General features: G+C 38.1%; 2 protein-coding genes across 4 annotated transcripts in view; one reads left to right on the top strand and one right to left on the bottom strand.

Moving 5' to 3' along the window:
• CXADR (CXADR Ig-like cell adhesion molecule) overlaps positions 1-4276 on the top strand; it is a 55758-nt gene extending 51482 nt beyond the window's left edge. Inside the window, exon 8 of the mRNA XM_044919534.1 lies at positions 4017-4276. Within this exon, the coding sequence (XP_044775469.1) occupies positions 4017-4058 (42 nt within the window). The 3' untranslated portion in view covers positions 4059-4276. The remainder of the gene's footprint in view (positions 1-4016) is intronic.
• Positions 4166-23736, bottom strand: BTG3 (BTG anti-proliferation factor 3). 3 transcript variants are annotated; one of them, XM_044919538.1, is made up of 5 exons: positions 23568-23736; positions 19265-19443; positions 15229-15366; positions 9619-9826; positions 4166-5208 (listed from the first exon to the last, which is right to left on the bottom strand). In XM_044919538.1, exons 1-5 carry the CDS (start codon positions 23649-23651, stop codon positions 4969-4971), a joined length of 849 nt encoding a protein of 282 aa, XP_044775473.1. In that variant the 5' UTR covers positions 23652-23736; the 3' UTR covers positions 4166-4968. The 3 variants fall into 3 exon arrangements, with proteins under 3 accessions (XP_044775473.1, XP_021534964.1, XP_021534965.1); XM_021679289.2 differs by lacking the exon at positions 23568-23736 and adding an exon at positions 23061-23322; XM_021679290.1 differs by lacking the exon at positions 23568-23736 and adding an exon at positions 21879-21891.
• Positions 23737-24066: the final 330 nt, after the last annotated feature.

Below are 24066 nucleotides of genomic sequence, written 5' to 3'. Positions count from 1 at the left end.
CTTTCTTAATATTAGGGGTTCTCTCCCATAAAGCACTATTTAAAATTTTTCTTATGAAATTAATATTTACATATAACTGGGAACAGTGGAGTAAAAGTATATAATACTATCACTCTATTATAAGCATTTATTATTTTGGAATATTTTCTTCTAGACACAGTATGATCAACAAACAAAATTTTTAACCACATTGCAATCCTTTAATTCAGAAATGTAATAGACTGCCCATGAAACATACATGCAATTTGGCTATCAATGATACATTTGTATTTGTTAAAAATAAGTCCACCAAACTTGGTCTTTTTTTTTTTAAAGATTTTATTTATTTATTTGACAAAGACACAGCAAGAGAGGGAACACAAGCAGGGGGAGTGGCAGAGGGAGAAGCAGGCTTCCCGCCGAGGAGGGAGCCCGATGCGAGGCTTGATACGAGGACCCTGGGATCATGACTTGAGCCGAAGGCAGACGCTTAATGACTGAGCCACCCAGGCGCCCCCAAACTTGTCTTAAATTAAGTGCTCATAAAAAATGTTTTCTTTCTGCCCCACCAGTTACAAAGTAATAATGCTCAGTATAACTAAAGAATGAAATGTGCAATCTAGAAAAATAAAGTTCTTTGATCTGACTGACCCCTTCCCCTGCCTCTGAGAACACTAGCTACTGTCAATTTGGTATTTATTTTTCTGGACAATTTTTGGCACCATCATAGAAATATTTTTCATCTCCCACTTGCAGTATTTCCCCAATTTACAACATTTTATTCCCTGTCATTACAACTTTTTTTTTTGTAGCTACATGGTATTTTCCATAGTATTCTCTTTAGTAGATGTTCAGATTTTACTGTTTACTTGTTGGCTACTTGGATTTTTGTTGTTTTTGCCATTCACAATTTTGCAATAAATACTTCTACATAGATAATGGCCCCCTTGTTTGAGTATTTCTGAAGACAAATTCCTAGAAGTAGTTTCTTGGTCAAAAGATAAGCATTTACAATTTTAATTGCCCTTCAAAAATGGTGGCGTTTTAAAAAAAGCCAAGTTATGGATGTCTACATCATAATACTTGGTATTTTCAAGACCTATGAAATTTAAGCAAGGCTCCAATTATGTAACTTATGGGAGTCGTTTCTGTAGCAAGTTACTCCTTTGAGAGTAAAAACAACGTTTAGCACTTTTATTTGTGCTGATAATGTGCTTTAAGGAATAAACATCGGGCGCCTGGGTGGCTCAGTCGGTTAAGCCTCTGCCTTCACCTCAGGTCATGATCCCAAAGTCCTGGGATCGAGTCCCACATCAGGCTCCCTGCTCAGCGGGAAGCCTGCTTCTCCCTCTCCCCCTCCCCCTGCTTGTGTTCCCTCTCTCGCTGTGTCTCTCTCTGTCAAATAAATAAATAAAATCTTTAAAAAAAAAAAAAAGGAATAAACATCAAACCACGCTAATTGCAGTGGTGTATCTGCTACAAGTACTAATAGGGAATTTGCTTCTGACAAGGATTAGATGGGGTTTCCATGTCATTCTTTATGTTATCCTTTAAATTACATGAAAGAGGGGCGCCTGGGTGGCTCAGTTGGTTAAGCGACTGCCTTCGGCTCAGGTCATGATCCTGGAGTCCCGGGATCGAGTCCCGCATTGGGCTCCCTGCTCGGCGGGGAGTCTGCTTCTCCCTCTGACCCTCATGATCTATCTCATTCTCTCTCAAATAAATAAATAAAATCTTTAAAAAAATATTAAATTACATGAAAGAACAAAGGAATCTGAAAGGTGCCTAATGCTATATAAATTGGGAGACAGACCATAAACTCTGTGGTGAATAAAGTGTGTACTTTTTAAACAGGAATTACATAAGCCTTTTCTTGAATTAGCGCTTGCATGACAACGTCCCAGTATAAGCCTATGCTCCATTAGTAATTTAGTGATACTGTTGTTTCCTGTCAAATCTCACAGTATTACTGCCTTTCACAACTGCAATACAAATTCCAGAGAATATTATGAGAACACTGAATACCATGTTAACTCACCAAATACTTGATAACTAAAGGAAGTTAAACTTCTTTTGATGATAAACTTGGGCCTTAATAATACCACTACTTCTCCATGTGATCTTTCCCCTGACCTATCATTGGTACAGTTTGCTTTGTCATCTCAATCCTGTCAAGTGTGCTGTATTTCCTATTGCAATTTGACTTATAGTTCAAACAAATAAGGGACTTTGTCAAGGCTTTATTGTTAACCAACAGATATTTTAATGTCTTGTATCCTCACTTGCTTCATCTGTTACTTTTTTTCAAATCTTGGCTTGATACTGAAACTTCTCACGGTATTATCAATAATGAACTGAATCCAGGTATCACCATCAAACAAAAGCCAGGTTGGTTTGAGTTAGGGCTTCATTTCTCAGCTATTATCTTGGGCATTTTTTAACTTCTCTGAGAGTCCTTACCTAAATTGGGATAATAATGGTACCTACCTCATAGGGTTATTATGAGGATTAAATAAGTTATTGGCACAAAGATATGAAAAATTTTAAAACTTATTTAATGTTATCTATAAAATGGATAGAACGGCTACTCTGGCAAGGTGAATGCACATGATAGTGTTTAAGTTTTGCTTCTTCCTAATCAATAAGAAATCACTTTAACAGTGATAGTTGAGTAGAAGTCAACATAAATGCTTTATTAATTTTAGATTGAATTGTAAGTTTGCTTAAAAGTGAAATATATTAAGATAACACTAAAAAACCAGAAATAAGCACTTTAGTATTGATATAATAGAACTTACCAAAATAATTTGTATTTTTTAACTATTAAAATTTTCATGTCCAAGTTTAATACCTGAATTTAGAGCTTTGCAGTTACACCTACAAATATAAGGTGGAAAATTAAAACAAATTATCATGTCACAATCCCGTTTGAAACAGCCTGAAAAGGCTTTCAAGCTGAAATTATGAAGCAATATAGTCTTCATTAGAGCAGTCCTAAATTGTCTAAGGGAGACAGACTTAGAGATGTTGCAACTCCTAGAGTCCTAAATACCATTAAGTTTGACAAACTTGTACCTCATGCTTACTAGACTGAATTTAAGACCCAACCACTGAGAGAAAGATTTTTTCATTAGAATGGATTGGAAAAGCTGTATTGATGAGTTTTCTTTTGCTTTAATAACTTTTCTAACTAGGTGGGAGGCTGGATAGTCAATCAAAGGGCAAAATCTTCTACAGGTAGTATATCTAATACACAGTCAAGTGCAAAATTAGTCTTTTTCAAGGCACTCAGCCATTTAGCTGTCAGCACTAATGAATAAGAGATTTAGGTTTTATAGTAATCTAATGTGGAAAGAAAAATCTGGTTACTAGATGTGTGCCAAAAATACTTCCCTTCTTGACAGTATGGCTACTGTGCTTCTAATTCTTCCAACAAGCTTGTAACTACAACATGGGCAAACTAAAAGAACAAATGCTATCTAACTCCATGATAAAAATACTTGAAACCTGCCACCTTTACAACCGCCATCATCACACAAAACTGAAACATTTTCAAACTTAAATAAAACTAATCTCCTGTGATGCCAGTTACCCCTAGAAAAATATGCTCTTTTGAATAGCAATTCATATTTCAGGAAAAAAGGATTATCATGTTTAGAAATGTATTAAAAGATATATGTAGTTTATCAAAGATAATATTAAAACTAGAAAAGTCTCTAAGGTTTAAAAACAAGTTTCCTGTTGAGGTTGCAGAATTTAAATTCCACATATTTTCAAACGTTTGGGCTATATGCATCCTTATGATTTGTGCACTTCTCTGGTACTCTATACTTAAATAGAATTTACCAGAAAAAAATGACAACAGGAATATTTGGAATAGCCAAGGCCTTCTAATGATTAGCAAGCTGTGATTTTCTGATAGTCAAGTAATTTATGACTATAAAGATGTGGGTAAAGGGAAGAAGTATTTATCTTTTTTAAAAAATTTAATTTTGGGGAAAAAAATCCAAATTCTTACATCTCTTTCTTTTTTGTAGTTCAAGTACGCTTACAAGACTGATGGCATTACGGTGGTATAAATATGAAGAAGTACTGAAGAATCCGAATGAAGTACTGTACTATTTGGCTTTATTTCAGACATCTATTAAAGACTTTCATGTGTTGAAAAAAAGGACCAGAATAGAGATACAAGAACATTTCTGCTTTATATGCAGTGGCACTAAGCATGTAAGTCAGATGCCATATCAAAGTGAATACAGGCTAAATTCTTGGTTAGCAAAGTCCTATCTATAGCAACTTTGATGGCTGAAAGATGTTTTATTGTATTTATATTTTCAATTAGTACTACTAATAACCTGTAGACTTTTATATGCACATTTTGATACAGTTGCCTTGGGGAAAGTTATGCTTAATAAAAAGTTGATTTTTTTAAAGAAAAATTTAAATTCTTATATTTTTTCTTTGTTAAATATTTAAACACATTAAAGTGAAATAATCCCCTTTGCTATTTCTCCCTTTTTTTATGCACAGAAAAGAAGCACACATTGTCATGCCTCAAACTACTTTTTATTTGCAACTACATGATTTCACGCAATTCTTCTAAACAATGACATAAAATAGATTTCCTTGTGTATAAATAACTTACATACTCTCCATAAAGTAAATGCTCAAAGGTGCTAGAACAGATCATCTGCTGCTACAGTGTTCTCGTATCCAACAGAGTTGATGCACAATATATAAATACTCAAGTCCAATATTAAAAACTCAGGCACTTGACTAACTTTAATAAAGTTTCTCAAACTATATCAATATATCTAAAGTGCATATATATTTTTTAAGAAAGATTATTATCAATAACTTTTCTATAAAAATAAGTTTGACGGTTTGGCCCATCTAACTTTACTACTATGAGTATGAACTTTTAACTTTTAATGTGGTCAGGCTTATTCTACCTTCTCTCAACACTGACACCAACAGAATCAAAAGCAGCTAGTGAGGTGCTAACATGTGAGGATTAATCCAGTGATTCCGGTCACAATGCATTCCAGGAGGAGGTACCCATGTTACTGGAATTGGGCGATACGGTTTATTCTTTCTTCCCTGATTTGGATAACCAAATGGAATAGGAGGAGGGTAGTGATTCTGATGACCATTCCCTCGGTACATTCCTGGCTTTTTTCTGGGCAAAGGGTGCCACACTGGAAGAGGAGGGAATATCAATTCTGAAATCTGCATGAAAGAGAAAACAGTAAGTTAATTCAAAGGAAAAATTAGTCACATGTAAAAACAAGGTGAATTTCCAGGTTACCCACTGAAGAAAAACAAAATCACTCACCCATACCCTTAAGAGTAGGTCTAAGTGACATTTCTATGGTCAGATCTAAATATGTTAAAAACTTCATATATAATAGGTGACTGATTAGTTTTCTGAATGAATGAAAATGAATAAACACAAAACAGCACTCCAATAAACAAAAATAAATAAAACAACCAGAAAAGATCAAAACAGAAATCAATGGAAGGCTGAAAGGACCTATCATGTTTTAGACCAGTGGTTTCCACAGCTGGCTGGTTAATAAGGAGTCACCTAAAAAGCTTTTAAAACACAGAATAGGGTGCCTGGGTGGCTCAGTCGGTTAAGCGGCTGCCGTCAGCTCAGGTCATGATCCCAGGGTCCTGGGATCAAGTCCCGCATCGGGCTCCCTGTTCTGCGGGGAGCCTGCTTCTCCCTCTCCCACTCCCCCTGCTTGTGTTCCCTCTCTCGCTGTGTCTCTCTCTGTCAAATAAATAAATAAAATCTTTAAAAAAAAAAAAAACCATAAATTCCTTTTCCATTATTTTACAGCTAGATGTAAAGCAATGACTATGCCGCAACTAAATTAACTAGTGTCCCAATGATGGAACATTTAGGCTGTTTCAGTGTTTTACTATTAAAAAACAATGCACAGGGGCGCCTGGGTGGCTCAGTCGTTAAGCATCTGCCTCTGATTTAGGTCATAATCCCAGGGTCCTGGGATGGAGCCCCGCATCGGGCTCCCTGCTCCACAGGAAGCCTGCTTCTCCCTCTCCCACTCCCCCTGCTTATGTTCCCTCTCGCTGTATCTGTCAAATAAATAAATAAAATCTTTAAAAAACAAAACAATGTACAACAAATAAAATAATGCTTCAATGAATAACCTTAGTATAGTTAATTCTTGATTATATAAAATAATGAAGAAATAAGAAAGAATTTAGAGTTCCAACTAATAATTGACCTATACTACAAACAGGTAGCAAAATGAAATGTTTTCATTTCTTTTTATATTGGGATGCTGAAAAGGTTTTAAAACTGTCAGAAAGAAGGGGTGCCTGTCTGGCTCAGTGAGAGGAGTATGAGACTTTTTATCTCGGGGTTGTGAGTTCAAGCCCCACTTTGGGTGTACAGATTACTTAAAAATAAGATATTAAAAAAAAAAAAAAAAAAAACCCTATCAGAAAGAAGACAAAATTCTGGAGCTTACATTACCCTTTCCAGTTAATCCTCACACCCCACAAGCAGCCACTGCTCTGATTTCTATCACCAGACTGAGTTTTCCCTGTTTGTGAACTTCATGTAAATAGAATCATCTAGCATGTATTCTTTTGTGTATGGCAAAATTCTTTGCTCAATCAAATGTTTTTGAGGTCTTTCCATATTGTGTCTATTATTAGTTCATCCTATTTTATTGCTATTATTCTACTGTGTGAATACCTCACAATTTTTCTCCCATTTACCTGTTAATGGACATTTTGGTTGTTTTCCATTTTACTGTTATGAAAAAATCTGCTATAAACAGAATATTCTAATACATGAGTTTGTAGATATTTATTTTCATTTCTCTTGTTAAATACTTATGAGTGTGATTGTTGGGTAATAGTGTAGATGCATATTTAACAAATGCCAGAGTTTTCCAAAGTGGTTATACCATTTTACACTCCCACCAATAGTTTATGAATTCAGCTACTTCATATCCTTGCCAACAATCGGTGGTGTGAGACTTTAATTTTAGCCATTCTGGAAGAAGTAGTGTTTCACTGTGGTTTTAATTTGCATTTCCCAGATGACAAATAAGGTTAGGCACCTTTTCATGTGTTTATTGGACATTTATATAACTTCTTTTGTACAGTGTCTATTCACATCTTCTGCCCATTATTTTTAATTGGGTCGTTTGTCTTTTATTATTGATTTATAGGAATGATTTATAAAGTATATTCCAGAAACAAGTCCTTTGATGTATGTACTGAGAATATTTTGTTCCAGTCTATGCTTTGCCCATTCCATTCATTTTCTTAATGGTTTGTTTTGATGAGCAAAGATTTTAAATTCTGATGAAGTCAAATTTATCAAGTTCTTTTCTTGTGTTTTTTGTATCCCCTGGAAGAAATCTTTATCTCAAATAATAAAGATATCTCTCAATATTTTCTTCTGAAAGTGTCAGAGTTAGCTTTTATGTTTAGGTCTATGACCCATCTAAAATTAAATTTTTTGTGTATGCTGTCAGGAAGAAGTTAGGTTTTTTTTTTTTTTTCCTATATAGAGTATCCAATTGTTTAGTACCAGTTCTTGAAGACTTTCCCTACTGAACTGCTCTGACACTTTCCTTAAAAAAAAAAAAAAAAAAAAGACTGTACATATTCAAGTCTGTGTCTGGGCTCTCTATATTGTTCCATTAACATATTTGTGTCTTTAAATCTTTAACACACTGTCTTGATAGACATAATAGCTTTATATAAGTGTAAGGCCTCTAAATTGATTCTTTTTATAAATTTTAGAATCAATTTATCACTTTATAGAAAAATCTTGTTGGGATTTTGATTGATACTGAGTTGCATCTATGGATCAATTTGGGGAGAAATGACAATCTTCATTTCTTAATTAGTAATCTCTGGGGGTACCTTTAAAAAACAGACTCCTAAGAGAACAAAGATCCCAAGCTAGGAACTTTGTATCCTTACTTTGATAAGCCCCCTTTTAAACCTTTCAGCAGGTTCAAGATGAAAACGTGGATAGGAAGAAAAGATTAAAGTGGGCCACTTGCACCAGCTTTCTACACAATAGCTTTTAACAGCCATGCTTCTCTGTCATGAAATGTTTTGTTAGTGAATATAATGTCAAGTAAAAATGTTTTATTTTAAAAGCATACAATAGACATTTCAATTTCCATGCCTTTGTTATAATTTTATCCTAAAAGTTTCTCAACATGGGGGGAAATAAATACAATTTAAAAGGAAAATCTAAAAATTAAAGGTCAATTTACATGTAAAGTATCAGCAGCAATCAATTCAATTTGAGACTGACTTTCTTGCTTTGTTGAGTAACAATAAAATTCTGAGACAAAATTGCCACATGTGAATGAATTCCAGGCAATTTAACAACTGTAATTTAGAGTATATAATATGTCATGCAGAGAAAAAAAAAAGCCCCAAATTTATGACAAAAGTTTTAAAAATGATACCTGAAATACAAATATTATGTTTATTTATCTATATAGGGAATCTCTCAGGAAGAATACAAATATAACTGGTAATGAATACTTCCATGGAAAGGTACAGGACTGGTGGTTGGGGGTAGTGAGGGAAGACCTGGTCACTATTACACTCTTTTACACTGTTTGAAGTTGTTTAAAGCAAGTGCATGTTATCTTACAATATTCATATATACATATATCCCTAAAAATGATAATCCTCAGAACTAGTCTTCCTCATAAGCCTAGAAGGATAATTCAACAAATGAAAAGAAGAGAGAAATGAAAAATTAAGTTATACTGAAAGCATGTTCATTATATAAATGTATGGTGAATTGAAAGATTTAGTTTCTCATACTCAAAACTCTTACTCAGGTCTAAATTCTTACTAAAACTCAATCCAACCCTACCATGAACCTGTTATGTTTCATTATGTCTAATTAAGGCCAAATTAATAAAAATAGGTATATTTTAAAATACCCTCAAAATTAGAAAAAAGTACATGTACAGAGTAAGGCTCAACTCAAAAGATTTCTTTAAATTTTTTTGACTTATCTTTTCTGTCGAAGAGTATTATCATACTGAGAATTTTTTAAAGTATATTAAATATTCTTTGGTTATGTGGGGTATAAATAATAAATAAGTGGACGAATTTGTAAGTGCGTGCATGGTTGCTTCAACTGTTGAAGTAAAGGAGGTATTATTTTGACTTGAGTGAAAAATTAACTCATATACTTCAGTGAAGTTTCTCTTTAATCATGGAGAAAAGAAAGCTAAACCCAACGGTATGAATCAGAAGTGCTGAAGACTACAAAAACTGAATACCTACTTTTTAATACAATAAAGATTTAAAAAATAGGAATGTTTTATCACCATGACTTTTTCCAGTCTTTCCCACACCTTTTAAAATGTATTTCTCCAAAATAAATAAATTAATTAAAAAAATGTACTTATCCTACTTAATTGAGTAGTAGAAGCAGACCCTTGATAAATGACTCAGGATGCCCCTTTACATCTCAAAGGAACAGCTTCCTTTTACGTGGAAAAGAATTGGCATTCAAACTCTCAAATCAGAAACCATGGGCAACATGAACAGGACTACCTGGAATGACCTGGCAAGGTCACAACCTTTACTAGACAGCCATTCCATGGTTACCTGGTACACAGGGCTTGGGGTCGCAGTCAGCGAACTGGGTTTCACTTCTACTTCCTTACTTGTTTCTTCATCTGAAGAAGAGGATCCTGAATGATAATCAGAGGTAACCTTATCAAGGGCCCTGGTAACTTTCTTGGAGATTTCATCCTTGTTCTCATCCTCATTTTCAAAGCTGGCAACAATGAATGCATTGTTTTTCTCTCCATACCTAAGGATTAAAAAAACAAACTCATAAACCTTGAAGTGCCATCAACAAAAGCAAGAAATTGTCCATAAAACAATCAAACAGGCTTGGATATGCCATTGGTCCAAAGCAAAGAAGGAACCCTCCCAGAACATAACCCTACATAATATAGTATCTTAACCCAGGGGCGCCTGGGTGGCTCAGTCGTTAAGCATCTGCCTTCGGCTCAGGTCATGATCCCAGGGTCCTGGGATCGAGCCCCAAATCGGGCTCCCTGCTTGGCGGGAAGACTGCTTCTCCCTCTCCCACTCCCCCTGCTTGTGCTCCCTCTCTGTCAAATAAATAAATAAAATCTTAAAAAAAAATATATATATACAATATCTTAACCCAATTCCATGCCAATAGGCAGACCATCATTTTCTACCTCTGGCTTATTTAATGCAAATAAAATTGATTCCATTCTCTTCCCAATTTTCTTTCCTACTGCCACTAACAAAAATAATTGTTCAAAACACTAAAGAGAAATTCACTGTTTTGATTACATTTTTGTATATACCATTAAACTGGCTGTACAGCAAAATTTTTTAATGTGTTTTTAACCACTGTAATGTAGATACTAGTAATTCAAGTCACAAATTAACTAGACATTTCCTTTGAGATTTACTTTTACCATGATTAAATAAAAGAGGGGCCTGGGTTGCCTATATCCACACTGACAAAAATGAGAAATGAGGCAACTGAAAAACAAATAACCCCTGAAGATAAAGGGGTTTTTCTTGAATTATATTGCTTACCTAATGGAGATTCCTAGGAAAACTCACTTCTCATCTTAATTTTTTTTTTAAAAAGTAAAATTTATTTTACTTTTAATCATGCCAAAATATTTTTAGAGCCTTGAGCTAGAAAATCAATTGTTAGAATATGTAACTTTGGCTGCTGGCTACTAAAAAAAAAAAAAGGAAAATTCTGCAATGAGGGAAGATAGCATAATTAATAGTAAAACTAGCAGTTTCTTTTTTTTTCCCCCAAGAGAGAGAGAGAATCTTAAGCAGGATCCACGCCCAGCATTGAGCCCAATGCAGGCTTGATCTCATGCCCCTGAGATCACGACCTGAGCTGAAATCAAGAGTTGGATGCTTAACCAACTGAGCCACCCAGATGCCCTGTAAAACTAGTTTTCATTTGGAGAATAGGAGAAACCCACAAATCTATTTGAATAAGACTGCACAACATAAACACTATGAAACAATTTCTAGTAAGTGTTAGGACAAAGAAAATGAATTGTTAAGCAGTTCTTACACAATATGTAATTAAAGTTAGGGAGACAAGGTAATTTTAAGCTTAAAAAAACAAAAACCTGGATAGAAAAACAGTGTTAGGGGCACCTGGGTGGCTCAGTAGGTTAAGCGTCTGCCTTCGGCTCGGGTCATGATCCCGGGGTCCTGGGATCGAGCCCCGCATCGGGCTCCCTGCTCAGCGGGGAGCCTACTTCTCCCTCTCCCTCTGCCTGCCTGCCTATTTGTGATCTCTCTCTCGCTCTCTGTCGAATAAATAAAATCTTAAAAAAAAAGAGAGAGAAACAGGGTTAATAATAACTATGTCAATTTCATTTTGAGGTAAGTCTTGTCTCAAATTATTTCTGAATTAGGATATGTATAATAAAGTAAAAGGCCAAGCTGCAATAAAGCCTTTGAAAGTTTTACGGAAATCATGTAGCCTCACAGATGAGTTCTACTTCTTTATATAGCTGTGCTGTGTTCCATTCTCACACAGGCTGAATGGGGCCATAAATGCTACCTAAATATGGGACATAACTCCCTTTTCTATTCTTTTTCAGTTTATCTCATAAAAGGAGTTGCTACAGATGGTGGAAAGAGCACTGAACATGTTTCTGGTTCCAGCTCTCCCACTAACTAGCTCTGTGACAAGGGGCAAGTCATTTAATGTCTCCAGGCCACAGTTTCCTATCTGCTGGGCAAGAAAGCTGGAACTGGCTGGATACTGGTTGGTCTTCAGCTAGCGATTCCTCCTAGTATAAGATGCCTGAGCAGTTAGGCAAGTTCTTCACAACACAGAATTCTTGTACTATAATTTCCAGTTTACTTAGCTAAGTTTTAGCAATGGAAATTTACCTCTCCATCCTGCCCTGGGTTTAAAGACTCAACAAATTTCAATACAAAGGTTAATTCATATGTTAATAACATCAGCAATATTAACAATGGGTTTAGGCCTACCTTCAGTTTTGCCCATTAATGGAGTCAAAATTCAAGTAAACAGAAAGGCAGGCAATTTGAGAAAAATCCCTTACCTTTGTAGAAACAGAAAACTAAATCAAGGGCAGACACCTAGCTTTATTAACTCAGATTTCTTTGACATGCAAGTTCAATTAGGTACCGCATCTTTCCCTTTCTAGGATTTTGGTATGAGAATTCTCTTCATGGTAAGTGAAGCAGCTTACTATATTATTGTAACATTAGTGTGTGCAGTTAATGTCTTAGAATTAGTAATGGACAACTTTTAAACTTTCCATTTTTCAACCACACACTGCTAAAATTAAGTCCAATTTAGTTAATTTGAAACAAATCAACAGTATCTAATGCTCTGTTGTATCAGGAAAAGGATTACAGAAATTACAAAAAAAAGGATATACAATATGTTGGATAGATAAGAAAGCTATGAGCCATTCTCAGGCATTCTCTTTATAGGAAGGATCTGTTATCTATTCTGTATCTCCTCACATAGTTCACTAAATGATAACCTTTTTTTTTTTTTTTTAAGATTTTATTTATTTGACAGAGACAGCAAGAGAGGGAACACAAGCAGGGGGAGTGGGAGAGGGAGAAGCAGGCTTCCCGCTGAGCAGGGAGCCCGATGTGGGGCTTGATCCCAGCACCCTGGGATCATGACCTGAGCCGAAGGCAGACACTTAACAAGACTGAGCCACCCAGGCGCCCCATAAATGATAACCTTTCTAACTACATAACACTTTGTATACTTCCAATATTTTATCCTGATGGAATAACTCAGTCATACTATGAAGAATGTTCCCTTCAGTGCATTTCAATTTTTTTATAAGTTTAGTCTCTAGTGTACCAATGAGTTACTATTATTAGTGACTCTCAGATATTTGTTCAATTATATAACTGCTAGATTAGCTTTATTTTAATTTTCAGAATATTTATCTTTACAGTTTTGGTCCCAAAGCACTAACCAATATTGCAATCTCCTCTATTAACTTACAATCACCTCTACTCAATCGCTAGCATGTCTTTCTTTGGAGTTTTATTATCATGGAATGAGTACCCCACATTCTGAAGGTGATTTCTATTACCTGTGAGAAAATATCACATCACAGCCAATTTTTGGCAAAAGTTTAATTGTGTGTAAACTTATTAAAAGGCTACTGAATGCAAAGATTTTCATATATTAATAAGATGAAAGAACAATAATTTTTCATTATCTGGAATCATTACGTAATGAAGTATCCACCTAAGCAGAAGGTCTATTTATATAAAGCTTTTATCTTCAGGTGCCAAGATTTAGTTTAAGCCATTTCAAATAAATATGCTCAAAATGTTTATATAATTACCCAACCTTTTAAGCATTTTTGAACATAGAAACATTTCCCTAATGATACAAAATCATCGTATTAAATACTCATTATTTGACTGGGTAATAACACATTTTGCCAACTCTTTAGCTTTTTTGCTCCCGCCTCCACATAAGACTATATGATATTCTTTTGGTAGCTTTATAACTACATAAAAAAGCCCCTTTCAAACACTGCTTATAATTTTTTATGGCTGAAAAGCTGTGTGTTAAATAAGTGAGTCAGGATCTAAGTGCAGGGCTATTAAAAAAGTAAGCAATTCAATATAGTAACTTTTTGATAGCTAGTTCTTATATACTGAGGTCTTCAGCAGGGGTTCAGTGGCCAACGTCTATAAAGTCTGACCTTAACCTAAGATGAGTCCTAAATTAGTCCCAGAATCTAAAAATGTTTGACCTTCTTGGACCAAAATTGAGATGTCTTGCTCCTTTTTCTAACTGAGAAAGAAGTGCTGGATAATCTAGTACCTAAGTTTCCCAAAGCAAGAAGCTTACACAAACAGCTTATACCACGTAGCTCCATGGTGGTCCAGAATAATTCAGTGGAAGAATTACCATGTATTTTTGTCATGACATGTCATCACCTCTACTTTTATTGTTGGAGATCAGGTCAAAGGCTATGACCACCTTTGGAATATATTAGGATTGCATCAAAAAGCATCTCTACTGTAGTCAACAGGTTGAAATGCACTTAAAACAAAAAAGAAATACCCTAAAGGAACAGCTGTAGGAAATCACTTGCTGGGGATTCCATGCATCTATTCATCCAAATTCTTCCTGCCTGGAAACGTCCTTCCCACCCTGTCATCTAGTCAACTGCATCCTTCCCCACCCAGCTCTAGAATCCCCCACTTGGTAGTTTTTTCTAATTCCCAGCAAAGGCAGTAACCTTCTCTTTGTGCCACCAACCACTGCATTTTGTACATATTTCTATTACAGCATAAATCACACTGTTGTAATCTGCTTATTCTTTCTTCTCCCTTATTATGCTTTGAACAACCTGACAGCAGAATGTCCTTTCATTTTTTAAAACCCCACAACTGGGGTGCCTGGGTGGCTCAGTCTTGTTAAGCGTCTGCCTTTGGCTCAGGTCATGATCCCAGGGTCCTGGGATCGAGCTCCACATAGGACTCCCTGCTCCACGGGAGGCCTGCTTCTCCCTCTCCCACTCCACCCGCTCTTGTTCCCTCTCTGTCAAATAAATAAATAAAATCTTAAAAAAAAACCACAACTAAGAATGCCTGGTCCACAATTGATGTTTTTTAGAATGAATGGAATTCAATTAGATATCATACCTAACACTCACCTTTTACTATTCTGCTCATTAGATGAGAAATAATTTCCACTATAAAAACAAAACCATGAAAATAATACTAGGTCACTTAAAAATCAAAAAGGGAGAGGGAGGCAAGAATAGAAACAAACAGAAACAGAAACGAAGCAAAAGTTATTATTACCCACTACTATTTGGGCTTAACTTCTTTCCTAATTTGAAGAGGGGAAAGACAGGTGTACCACCAATGAAAGACAATAACTGACCTATAGAAGTCTAGGTGTCTAAATTCTGCTTCTTGGTATATAATAAACTTCTTGGCAGAGCCCTAGAAAAACCCTACCCAATCAAGTTTTTAAGTTTCTTTAGCTCTAAAAAAGGAATGTAACTAGTCTTCCACCTTCAGATTACAAAGTTCACAACTGAGAAAGCCCAAACAACAGCTTCCAGCCAAAAAGACACACAAGCAGGCAGTACCTGAGAGAAGTTCATAAAATCAGTTCCAGCATGGTAATCAGTTCAGCTGGTACACTCAAGAACTCACCGACAGCACACCTCACACGGATCCACCCACAGAGTGAGTTCCTTTGGTAAGCCTAGATCACTGTACAAGATGCAGCTGTTCTCACAGGCTTTCAGGACATCAGGATCAACTCTCTGAAACTTATTGACACGAATGCATCTACAACAAAGTAGAGTAATGTTAATACTTTAACTGAATATTAATCATAAACCTTGTTATAGTATTAGTATTTGCCAATGTGAATTTAAAACAAACCAACCCTGATGGAGAAACCAGGAGCATATCTATCCTAAATAGATAATAAATGTGAACTGAAGGCAAAGAGGCAGCATCATCAGTAAGACTACTCAGCCTGGTGTAAAGAGGAGGGCATCCGTCCGAGCCCAGGGAAATCATAAGAACTGGCTTTACATCATTTTAGCCAGAAACTATTCAATCTCACATGTACATTAAAAGACCAAGGAGCATTAAAGCTACATGAAATTACTTAGCGCTCTAAAGGTAGAAGTATTAATAGGTCAAGTTACTATATAACAAAATCTCCAAATAACAATAGACCTTAACCAATGTTTCAAAGATTTTGAAATTCTTGTGATGTTTTGGTCTTTCCCTGCTTATAAATCCCAGACAGTGTTAAGAAAGGTGTCCTTTTCTTCACCTATAATTGTTCTATAAATATATAATCAGTCCAGGACACAGAACCATTCATATTACATAGTTATGATTAAAATATAATCCAAAGTGTTACTGGCTTATCTCATTTATTTGTTACCAAAGGGTTTTCATTAAAAAAAAAAAAAAAGTCAAAATAACGGAAAAAAACAAAACGAAACAAAGAAGAACAAAACTAAATCAATAGAGCCTCTATTCCATTTTTTAAACCTAAGAAATATCACATCTACCTATGGAATGCTCAAAGATAGCTCCCAGGATGAAAGCAAAAATACATGTTAAAGTAAGCATTTTGCTTATGTACAGAAATGGTGGCTACAATAAAAGTATTTACTGCTTCTACAACTAAGAAATCAATCAAGAGATGCCAGGTTTTAGTACTAGTCCTAGTACTTATTTATTAGGTGAATTTAGATTAAGTCATTTCACCTCTTCCTCAGATGCAAAGCTCTCAAATATGGAAAATACAAGTTCATTGACAAATAGTAATTATACCACTAAATACAATGACATCAATAGAACATGCTGTTTAAAGTTTTTAAAAAATTATTTGATTTCAATTTTCACTTACAACAGTGAAAAAGTTCTCATTAAGTAACAGCTAATACAGATTTCTAAATAGTAATAATAACTCTTTCTGAAGGTTTACTACACAATGGACAGTTTCCTAAGTGCTTTACATGTATTAACTTTTTATTTTCACAATTATCCTATAAGTTAAATACCATTTCCCCATTGTAAGAAAGAAAGGAGGCAGAGTTGAGTAACTTGCCCAACTTCACAACTAGAAAGTGGTGAATCCAGGGGGTATTATCTGGACCACTGGACCCCAAAGTCGATTTTATTAAATATCCTATTCTGTCTGTGCTAATCTTAACATGACCATTAACAAGTAAGCAATTCAGAGTAAAAAAAATTGTTTTACAGCATGTAAGATGCTATTTGTTCCTTTCTTTAAGATGGTCTATGTTTACAAATTCTAGTGTTGTGTAGGTTGATTCAAAAGTCCCATGTGCCCCAGGATCAAAAGCAGTTATAGGTAAGGAGATAGATCTTAGAAGTATGTGTTTTTATTATCTAAAATAAGGGTGATGTAGGCTCTAAGCTTAAAAAACATATATGTAAATAAAGATGCTTAGAGACTCTGCTTCATTTGCATATCTTACATATTTTTGTGCTTTTTTTAACTCTATACTGTGACTACTTATCCATTAAGCAGTCTTCAAAAACAGGATTTTAAAAGCTGCATAAAAACACTCTATCATTTACTTAATGTTGACAGTTCTTTCCAATTTTTTGCAATTATACAGTGTAAGAAACATCCATATTCATACATATTTATCTGCATTTCTGATTATACTTCCAGAATAGATTTTTAGGAGACTTACTGTTCAAAGAATAGGAGTATTTTTACAGATCTTGATAATATTGCCAAATTGCCCTCCAAAAGCCTCTTAGTTGTAGATATTGTGGAGAAACAATTTTAATTTATAAACACTTTAGAAGAAAAAGAACCTTCCAACCTACTCTATGGATTCAAGAGTCTCACTCTGGCTAATCCTATATTCTATTCATTTTTATAATAGTAACAACCCACCATTAAGTCTAATAGTTTTCTACTTCAAAGACAGCTTCAAAATGACTCAATAATGACACTTCTGATCATATGCCAATTTAATCCTGTTTAGCTAATTTTTTCCTCAAGTTTTAGAATTAATGGAAATGAAACTGTATACTGTCTGACCTTTAAGCATTTACTTGACAGTGTCTCTTTTCTCTTTTCTCAGTAATAGTAAAAAGTTGGTTTGGCACTTCCAAAAGCCTTTGTTCAATGTCAATTACATCAGTGTAAAAAGCCTCAACAGCTCTAACTCACAAAAGTTGTTCACTCTATCAGAAATGAAGATGTGCAGGTAAAAAATTAAGAGAATCAAGTGAGAAGATAAAAAATAACTGGAGTCTGCTTTATATGGAACATCCACATTTCTACTTTATCACATTTTCCAATTTACTAGGAAACCTCCTGGGATAAAAATGAAGAGGAAAATGTATCAATAACTTTGACTCTTCAATAGAAAACATGCTCACCTGTGGCTTTCAGCAAATGAGAACTAAACAAATCATATCTCCACTTCCTTTGTAGACTCCCCGAATAGTCTTGCACTTATAAGAGCTAAGTGACTGAAAGGAAGTCCTTTTTACATCAAAGCACACAAGTGCTGATTTGAGAAGGAAACTTTGGGGGCAGCAATATGCATAAATAAAAGAATTTCTGTAGTCACAACTGTTCTACTTTTACTTTTTTGTGGCCACCTCCACAAATGGGGCACGGTTTGACAGCTGAGTTATTTAGCAGAACCCAGGTTCTCAACACAGTGATCACATAAATACTAGGGAATGAGCATGCCAGAACATGTTTTGCAGGAGCTTGCTCTTCTTTACTCTAAGCTATAAATGTAACTTATAAACCAGAGTACAAAAAGACAGCTGCAAGTGAGAGTTACTTTCCTTCTCAGAGACAGGGCAATGGTCAAATTGTGTTGTACAGAAGCCCCTAAGAATTTAGAGTCAGTTAGACCTGAGTTCAAATCGTGGAGCTAATATTTACCATTTGTAGGTTGTAATAAGTTATCCTCATCAATAAAAGTTACAGTGGCTTCTACCATAAAGAATTATGCATAGTATAAATGAAATTATTATTTTTTTAAGATTTTATTTATTTATCTGACAGAGAGAGACAACGAGAGAAGGAACACAAGTAGGGGGAGTGGGAGGGAGAAGCAGGCTTCCCGCCGAGCAGGGAGCCCCATGCGGGGCCCAATCCCAGGACCCTGGAGATCATGACCTGAGCCGAAGGCAGATGCTTAACGACTAAGCCACCCAGGCGTCCAGTGAAATTATTTCTGTGTCAACAATGCATTAGGGGTCTAATTTTCTTAGTTCTTGTTTACCATAAAACTTTTACTTTTTCCAAAAACATGTAACATGTAATTTATTTGTAGAAACAAAGAGACTCGTTTCTCTCAACTCTTACCATGCCCATTTATGGGTGAGTTTTAGGGGTCCTCTAGAATTGTGAAAACCCTCAAGTACCTGTGATACATAAAGAAATGCATTCAGTCAGAAGCCAAACTACAACCACAAGACTAACTCCCATGAGCTGACAGTATTGGCCTCCCAAGTCCAGGTAGTGGGACTCCATCAACAAATACCTGTATTTTAAAATGCGTAAGGAAAGAAAATACCAAAAGACACCCCAGAGTTCTGTATTTTGCAGTTAAACTGAAAGAAATGAACTAGACACCTTTCAGTCCTCTGGCCTTGTACTCATTTCAGGAGCTATCAGCCTCTTAGTCCAATCCAACTGTCCAGTCTAATCCTTTACCTGTAGGCCTGTCCTTTTGAAGGTTTTTCTGGATACCAGTGATTTTTATATTTTTCTTGAAGTATAAGAGTCAATTTCTCAGCAAACCTCTCAACTGCCTCTTTTTTCAACTTGTCATGTTTTCGAACTAGCCTCGTAAAAAAGAAGACAACAGCAGCAATTTCGTTCTTCATCTTTCCCTGCAAAGAAAGATAAAAGTTTTTCTCAAAAAAACAAAACACAAAAACTGGAAGATAAAGCTCTGCAAAATATCCCTCCTTCACAGCTCCCTTCTTTCAATTTTATCTTGTGTTTCATTGGCTCATATCTGGAAAAAGGAACAAATAATCACTAAGTTAGGCCATAAAGACCTTATTATAATACTAAGAATCTTATCACTTAGCTTTGTGAAGTTCAGTAAAGAAAGCACACCAAATTGCTCCTGTTGGCCAAAATAAAATCAGAGATATCACTCAAAGAGAAGCACTACAATGATACCATTATATACTTTTTACTAAACATGTCAAGGTTTAGCTACAAGAATTTAAGTTTAAAATTCTGTGAAATAATTTGAACTTTAAAACACAATATTGTATAGCTACTATAGAAAACAGCGGTAATTCCTAAAAAAAAGTTAGAGTTACCATAAGACCAATCAATTCTATCCTCATAGCTATACACCCAAAAGAAATGAAAACATATTTCTACACAAAAACATGTACACAAGTGTCCACAGCATTATTCTTAACAGCCAAAAAATAGAAGCACCTAAATGTCCAACTGATGGACACTGACATTTGTCAATTGATGGACAGATAAATGTGGTTATATACATGCAATGGAATATTCTTCAGCAACAAAAAGAGGAATGATGTACTGATACATGCTACAACAGAGGTGAACCTTGAACACACTGTGTTAAGGGAAAGAAACCAGTTACAGAAGACTAAATATTGTATGACTGCATTTATATGAGTTTTCCAGAATAGGCAAATCCATATAGACAGGAAGTAGATTAGTGGCCTAGGGGCAGGAATGATGGGAGGAAAGGAGACATCAATGAATGAATATAGGGTTTCCTTTTAAGGTGAGGAAAATATCCCAAAATTAACTGTGGTGATGGCTACACAACTTTGTGAATATAATAAAACTAATGAACTGTAGATTTTAAATATGTAAATTGTATGCTATGTGAATCCTATTTGAATAACAAAGCTGTTACACATAAAGAAAAAAAAAATCCAGCATTGAGTTTCTGTAAGTATTCTTTCAGGAACAGAGATATAGTTACCTAAAAGATATGACCAAAAACAGTGGTTCTATCAAAACATTTAAGAGAACAGAAATTCAGGGTCATCCACAGAAAAATTAAACTATAAGAAATAATCAGAGGAGCGCCTGGGTGTCTCAGTCGTTAAGAGTCCTCCTTCAGCTCAGGTCATGATCCCAGGGTCCTGGGATCGAGTCCCACATAGGGCTCCCTGCTCCGCGGGAAGTCTGCTTCTCCCTCTCCCATTCCCCCTGCTTGTGTTCCTGCTCTCGCTCTCACTCTGTCAAATAAATAAATAAAATCTTAAAAAAAAAAAAAAGAAATAATCAGAGATTTAGCTGCATTGTGGAATTGCCTCAAGAAAGACTCTCTTTAAATGGCAGATCTGATTTACCATTGATTAATCCATAAAGGCAAAAACCTTATCCTGGTATTGTTTCGATGTATATTCTGTCTTTATGTGATGAGCTCATTCATTTGGCTGCTTTAAGTAACTTGGAGTTATTCAGATGCTGCATTTACTAGGCAGTATCACCCCTTTCAGAGCCAATTATCAAAGACATACAGCTTCTGCTATGTTTACTATAAAAACCAACTAACCTAGCTGATAGTTTGTGTTCTCACACATTTGTTTTCTCAAACCTCTTAAATTCTCTCAGAATGATTCCTTTACTCTTTGTGCAAATTCAAACAAGGGATCTCACTGTGAAATAAATTCTACAGATCAGGGTGGGTATGGCTGCCAGCACACACCCACCCTGATCTCAGATGGGAAGACACCCAAACCTTCCTACTGGAACCCTAGAATGCCAAATCCACCTTTTCTGGCCAGCTACCAGACAAGAGGAACTGGATATAAGAGCTGCGGAGGTGCATACAACCCCAGTCTTCCACAACTGCCGAGGCATCCTCCTAAGAAAAATGTTGAACCATTTCCACTGTATAAAGTTATATTTATATCCTACCACGTTATAATGGAAAAGAAAACCCACTGCAATTTAATATACGGTTTGGGATGAAAGTTGCTTGCTGATGGAACTACATTAGCTTCCATCTACCAAAGAAAACAAGAAACCACACTAAAGAAAAGTACTGAATCCTTTTAACTGTATCATTCTCCCCATTCATTAAATTTGTCTACTGTGCTCTACATATCTGAGTTTAGGGTTTTGTTTTTCTTTTTGTTTTGTTCTGTTTCATATCAAAAAATAAAAGAAAGGAAGGAAAGAACCACTTAGTGGTTGCTATTGCTTGTAACACAAGATGAGTCATATGGAATTACTTTTTTTTTTCCGGTTTGAAGGAATGATGCCTGGAATAGCAGAAAAATTAACCCACTCCCACCAGTTAGAATTCTGGGAGTACCAAAAGGTGAAAGACGGAGTTATAAAGTCAGAGGGGGCGAAACTAGAAGCAAGCTGGGCCAATAAGACTTTAGGCGTCTCGAGTAAGTAGCCGCAATTCCTCCACCCACACTCGGAGCGAAAAGCTCCCATTTTAAATATCGCACGGTGACGTCATCCTGGGACGTAGTCACCGCGGCGGCGACTCCTCAAGTTCTACTTTGTTCCACAGGCTCCTCCGCTCACAGTGGCGTGCGTAAAACCCAAAGGAAAACCAAGCCCAACCTTCCAGGAGTTTATAACTTTGTACTTTTCCCTGTGTTCTAACGAAAGGCTAATCGCAACCGTTTCTAGACACAAGTATTTCTGATAGACGTTCCCAAGGTTGAGGAAGCGGGGATCCTGGCCGTGGGGGTGAGGAGCCCCTGACCAGCCTCAGCGGCGTTACAAGGCGGGCTCTCCGGACGCTGAGGAGACGGCATTTCCCACGGGGCCGGGACTTGGACTTTTTAAGCCATCAAAACCTGCTGCTAAGCACTCACGCTTGGGTTTTAAGAGTGCTAGGTGAGTAGGCATCAAACATCTCCACCCACTCTGGAAAGAACGGCCTGCAAGCGCGTCCAACTTCTGCAATCGCGGTTTTCCCCGAATTAAGGGGGAAGGGCCGGGGAGCCCCAACCCCCTCCTCCCCCCCAAACAGCCTCCTCGCAGGGTGCGCCTTCCCGTTCGCCCGCGGGTCCGCTGCCACCGGGCCGACTCCAGTCTCCGGGTGGCCCTGGGATCCAGGACGGGGCTCCCCTCGGGCTCGAACCCTCCCCCCTCCCAGACAGCAAGCCCGGTCCCCGGCTCCAGAAAACGCACGGACGCGGAAGGGGGGTGGGCGGGCGCAAGGCTGTCGCCCACCCCGAGCGGAGGGTAACGCGCGGTGGAAACGTGGCAGGAGCCTCGAGGCGGCGTCTCCTCCGTCCCCATCCCGCCGAGGGTCCCGCGGAAACCCTCTCGGGCCACCCCCCCTCCGTCCACAGTCCTTTCTTCGCGCCGGGCCGGGGCCGATGCAACCCGATTCGATCCCACACTCCTCCCCCTTCCCCGGCGCGCCGCCTGCCGCGAGCCTTCGACGTGGCCTCAGGGGTGTCGGGACCACCCTCCTCCCGGTGTCCTCAGCTCCACCATGTCCGCCTCCCCCCCGGCCCGGTCTCCTCACCGCCGCCGCCGCCGCCCTGGGGCCGCAGATTTGGCGGTCCCGACCGTCTCCGGGCCGGGAACCGAGGGCGCCGCCTCAGCGGGCCGGCGCTCGGCGGCAGCGAGCGCGGCGAGCCTAGTCCGGAGCGTGTGGCTCCCGCGTCGTCGGGCGACCGAGCGCGCGCTGAGAGGGCGGGCGGGAGAGCGCGCGCGCGCGCGCGCGAGCGAGCGAGCACAGCCCTGAGGCGACGCGCGGGGGGCTCGCAGCCCGGAAGAGAGGAGGGGCGATGACCCGGGAAAGGGTTGGCCCCGCGCGGGACCGGCTAGCGCGCCTTGGGGGGCGGGGGAGGGGGGGAGGGGTAGGAGCCGGAGGGGCGGGGCTTCGCCGAGAGCCCGCCCCCGAGACCCGGGCCGCGCGGCGCGTAGACCCTTCCAGTCCGACGGCTAGGCCCAGAGCACCTCGGCCTTCGCTCCCCTGTGGGGATCCACGCGGAGGGCCCAGCTGACCCCTGCCAGCCTCCCGCCCTACCTGCTGCATCGCCATCCGGGGGTCGCGCTTGGGCCTCCGCTTTCCCCTCTGGTCTCTCCTTGCCAACCTGCCCCCTGACAACATCCGTCCACGAGTTCTAGACCCAGCTCTGCTCCAGCTCTTGAGAGGTGGGGTGGCGACCCATATCAGATGGAGGGGAGACTTTGCATTTATGGACGGATCCTCGTCCTTGTTGTGGTAATTTCAGGCGGGTCCACTGTGTAGCTGCTCTGTGATATTTTAGGTTGTTTGTTTACAACTCCCGGTTGAGCCGTTCCCTGGCCAGGCCGGAGGCTTCCTCGGAGCAGGGGCTACCCCCGTTGACTGATGTCCCGGCCTGGCACTGAGTAAGGTGTGTTGCACAAAGGAGGGGCTCCAGGGATGTTGGCCGAATGAATGAAACCTTGAGAGTCCAAGCTTTCTATTACTGAGACGTTTCTACTCCAGGGCTTCCGCGATGCAAAGCTTAATCTTTGAGCAAGTACAGATGTGGAAAAGG

Source organism: Neomonachus schauinslandi, chromosome 1, assembly GCF_002201575.2.
Source record: "Neomonachus schauinslandi chromosome 1, ASM220157v2, whole genome shotgun sequence".
In the NCBI taxonomy this organism is placed as follows: Eukaryota; Metazoa; Chordata; class Mammalia; order Carnivora; family Phocidae; genus Neomonachus; species Neomonachus schauinslandi.
This window is presented reverse-complemented; position numbering and strand designations above follow the sequence as displayed.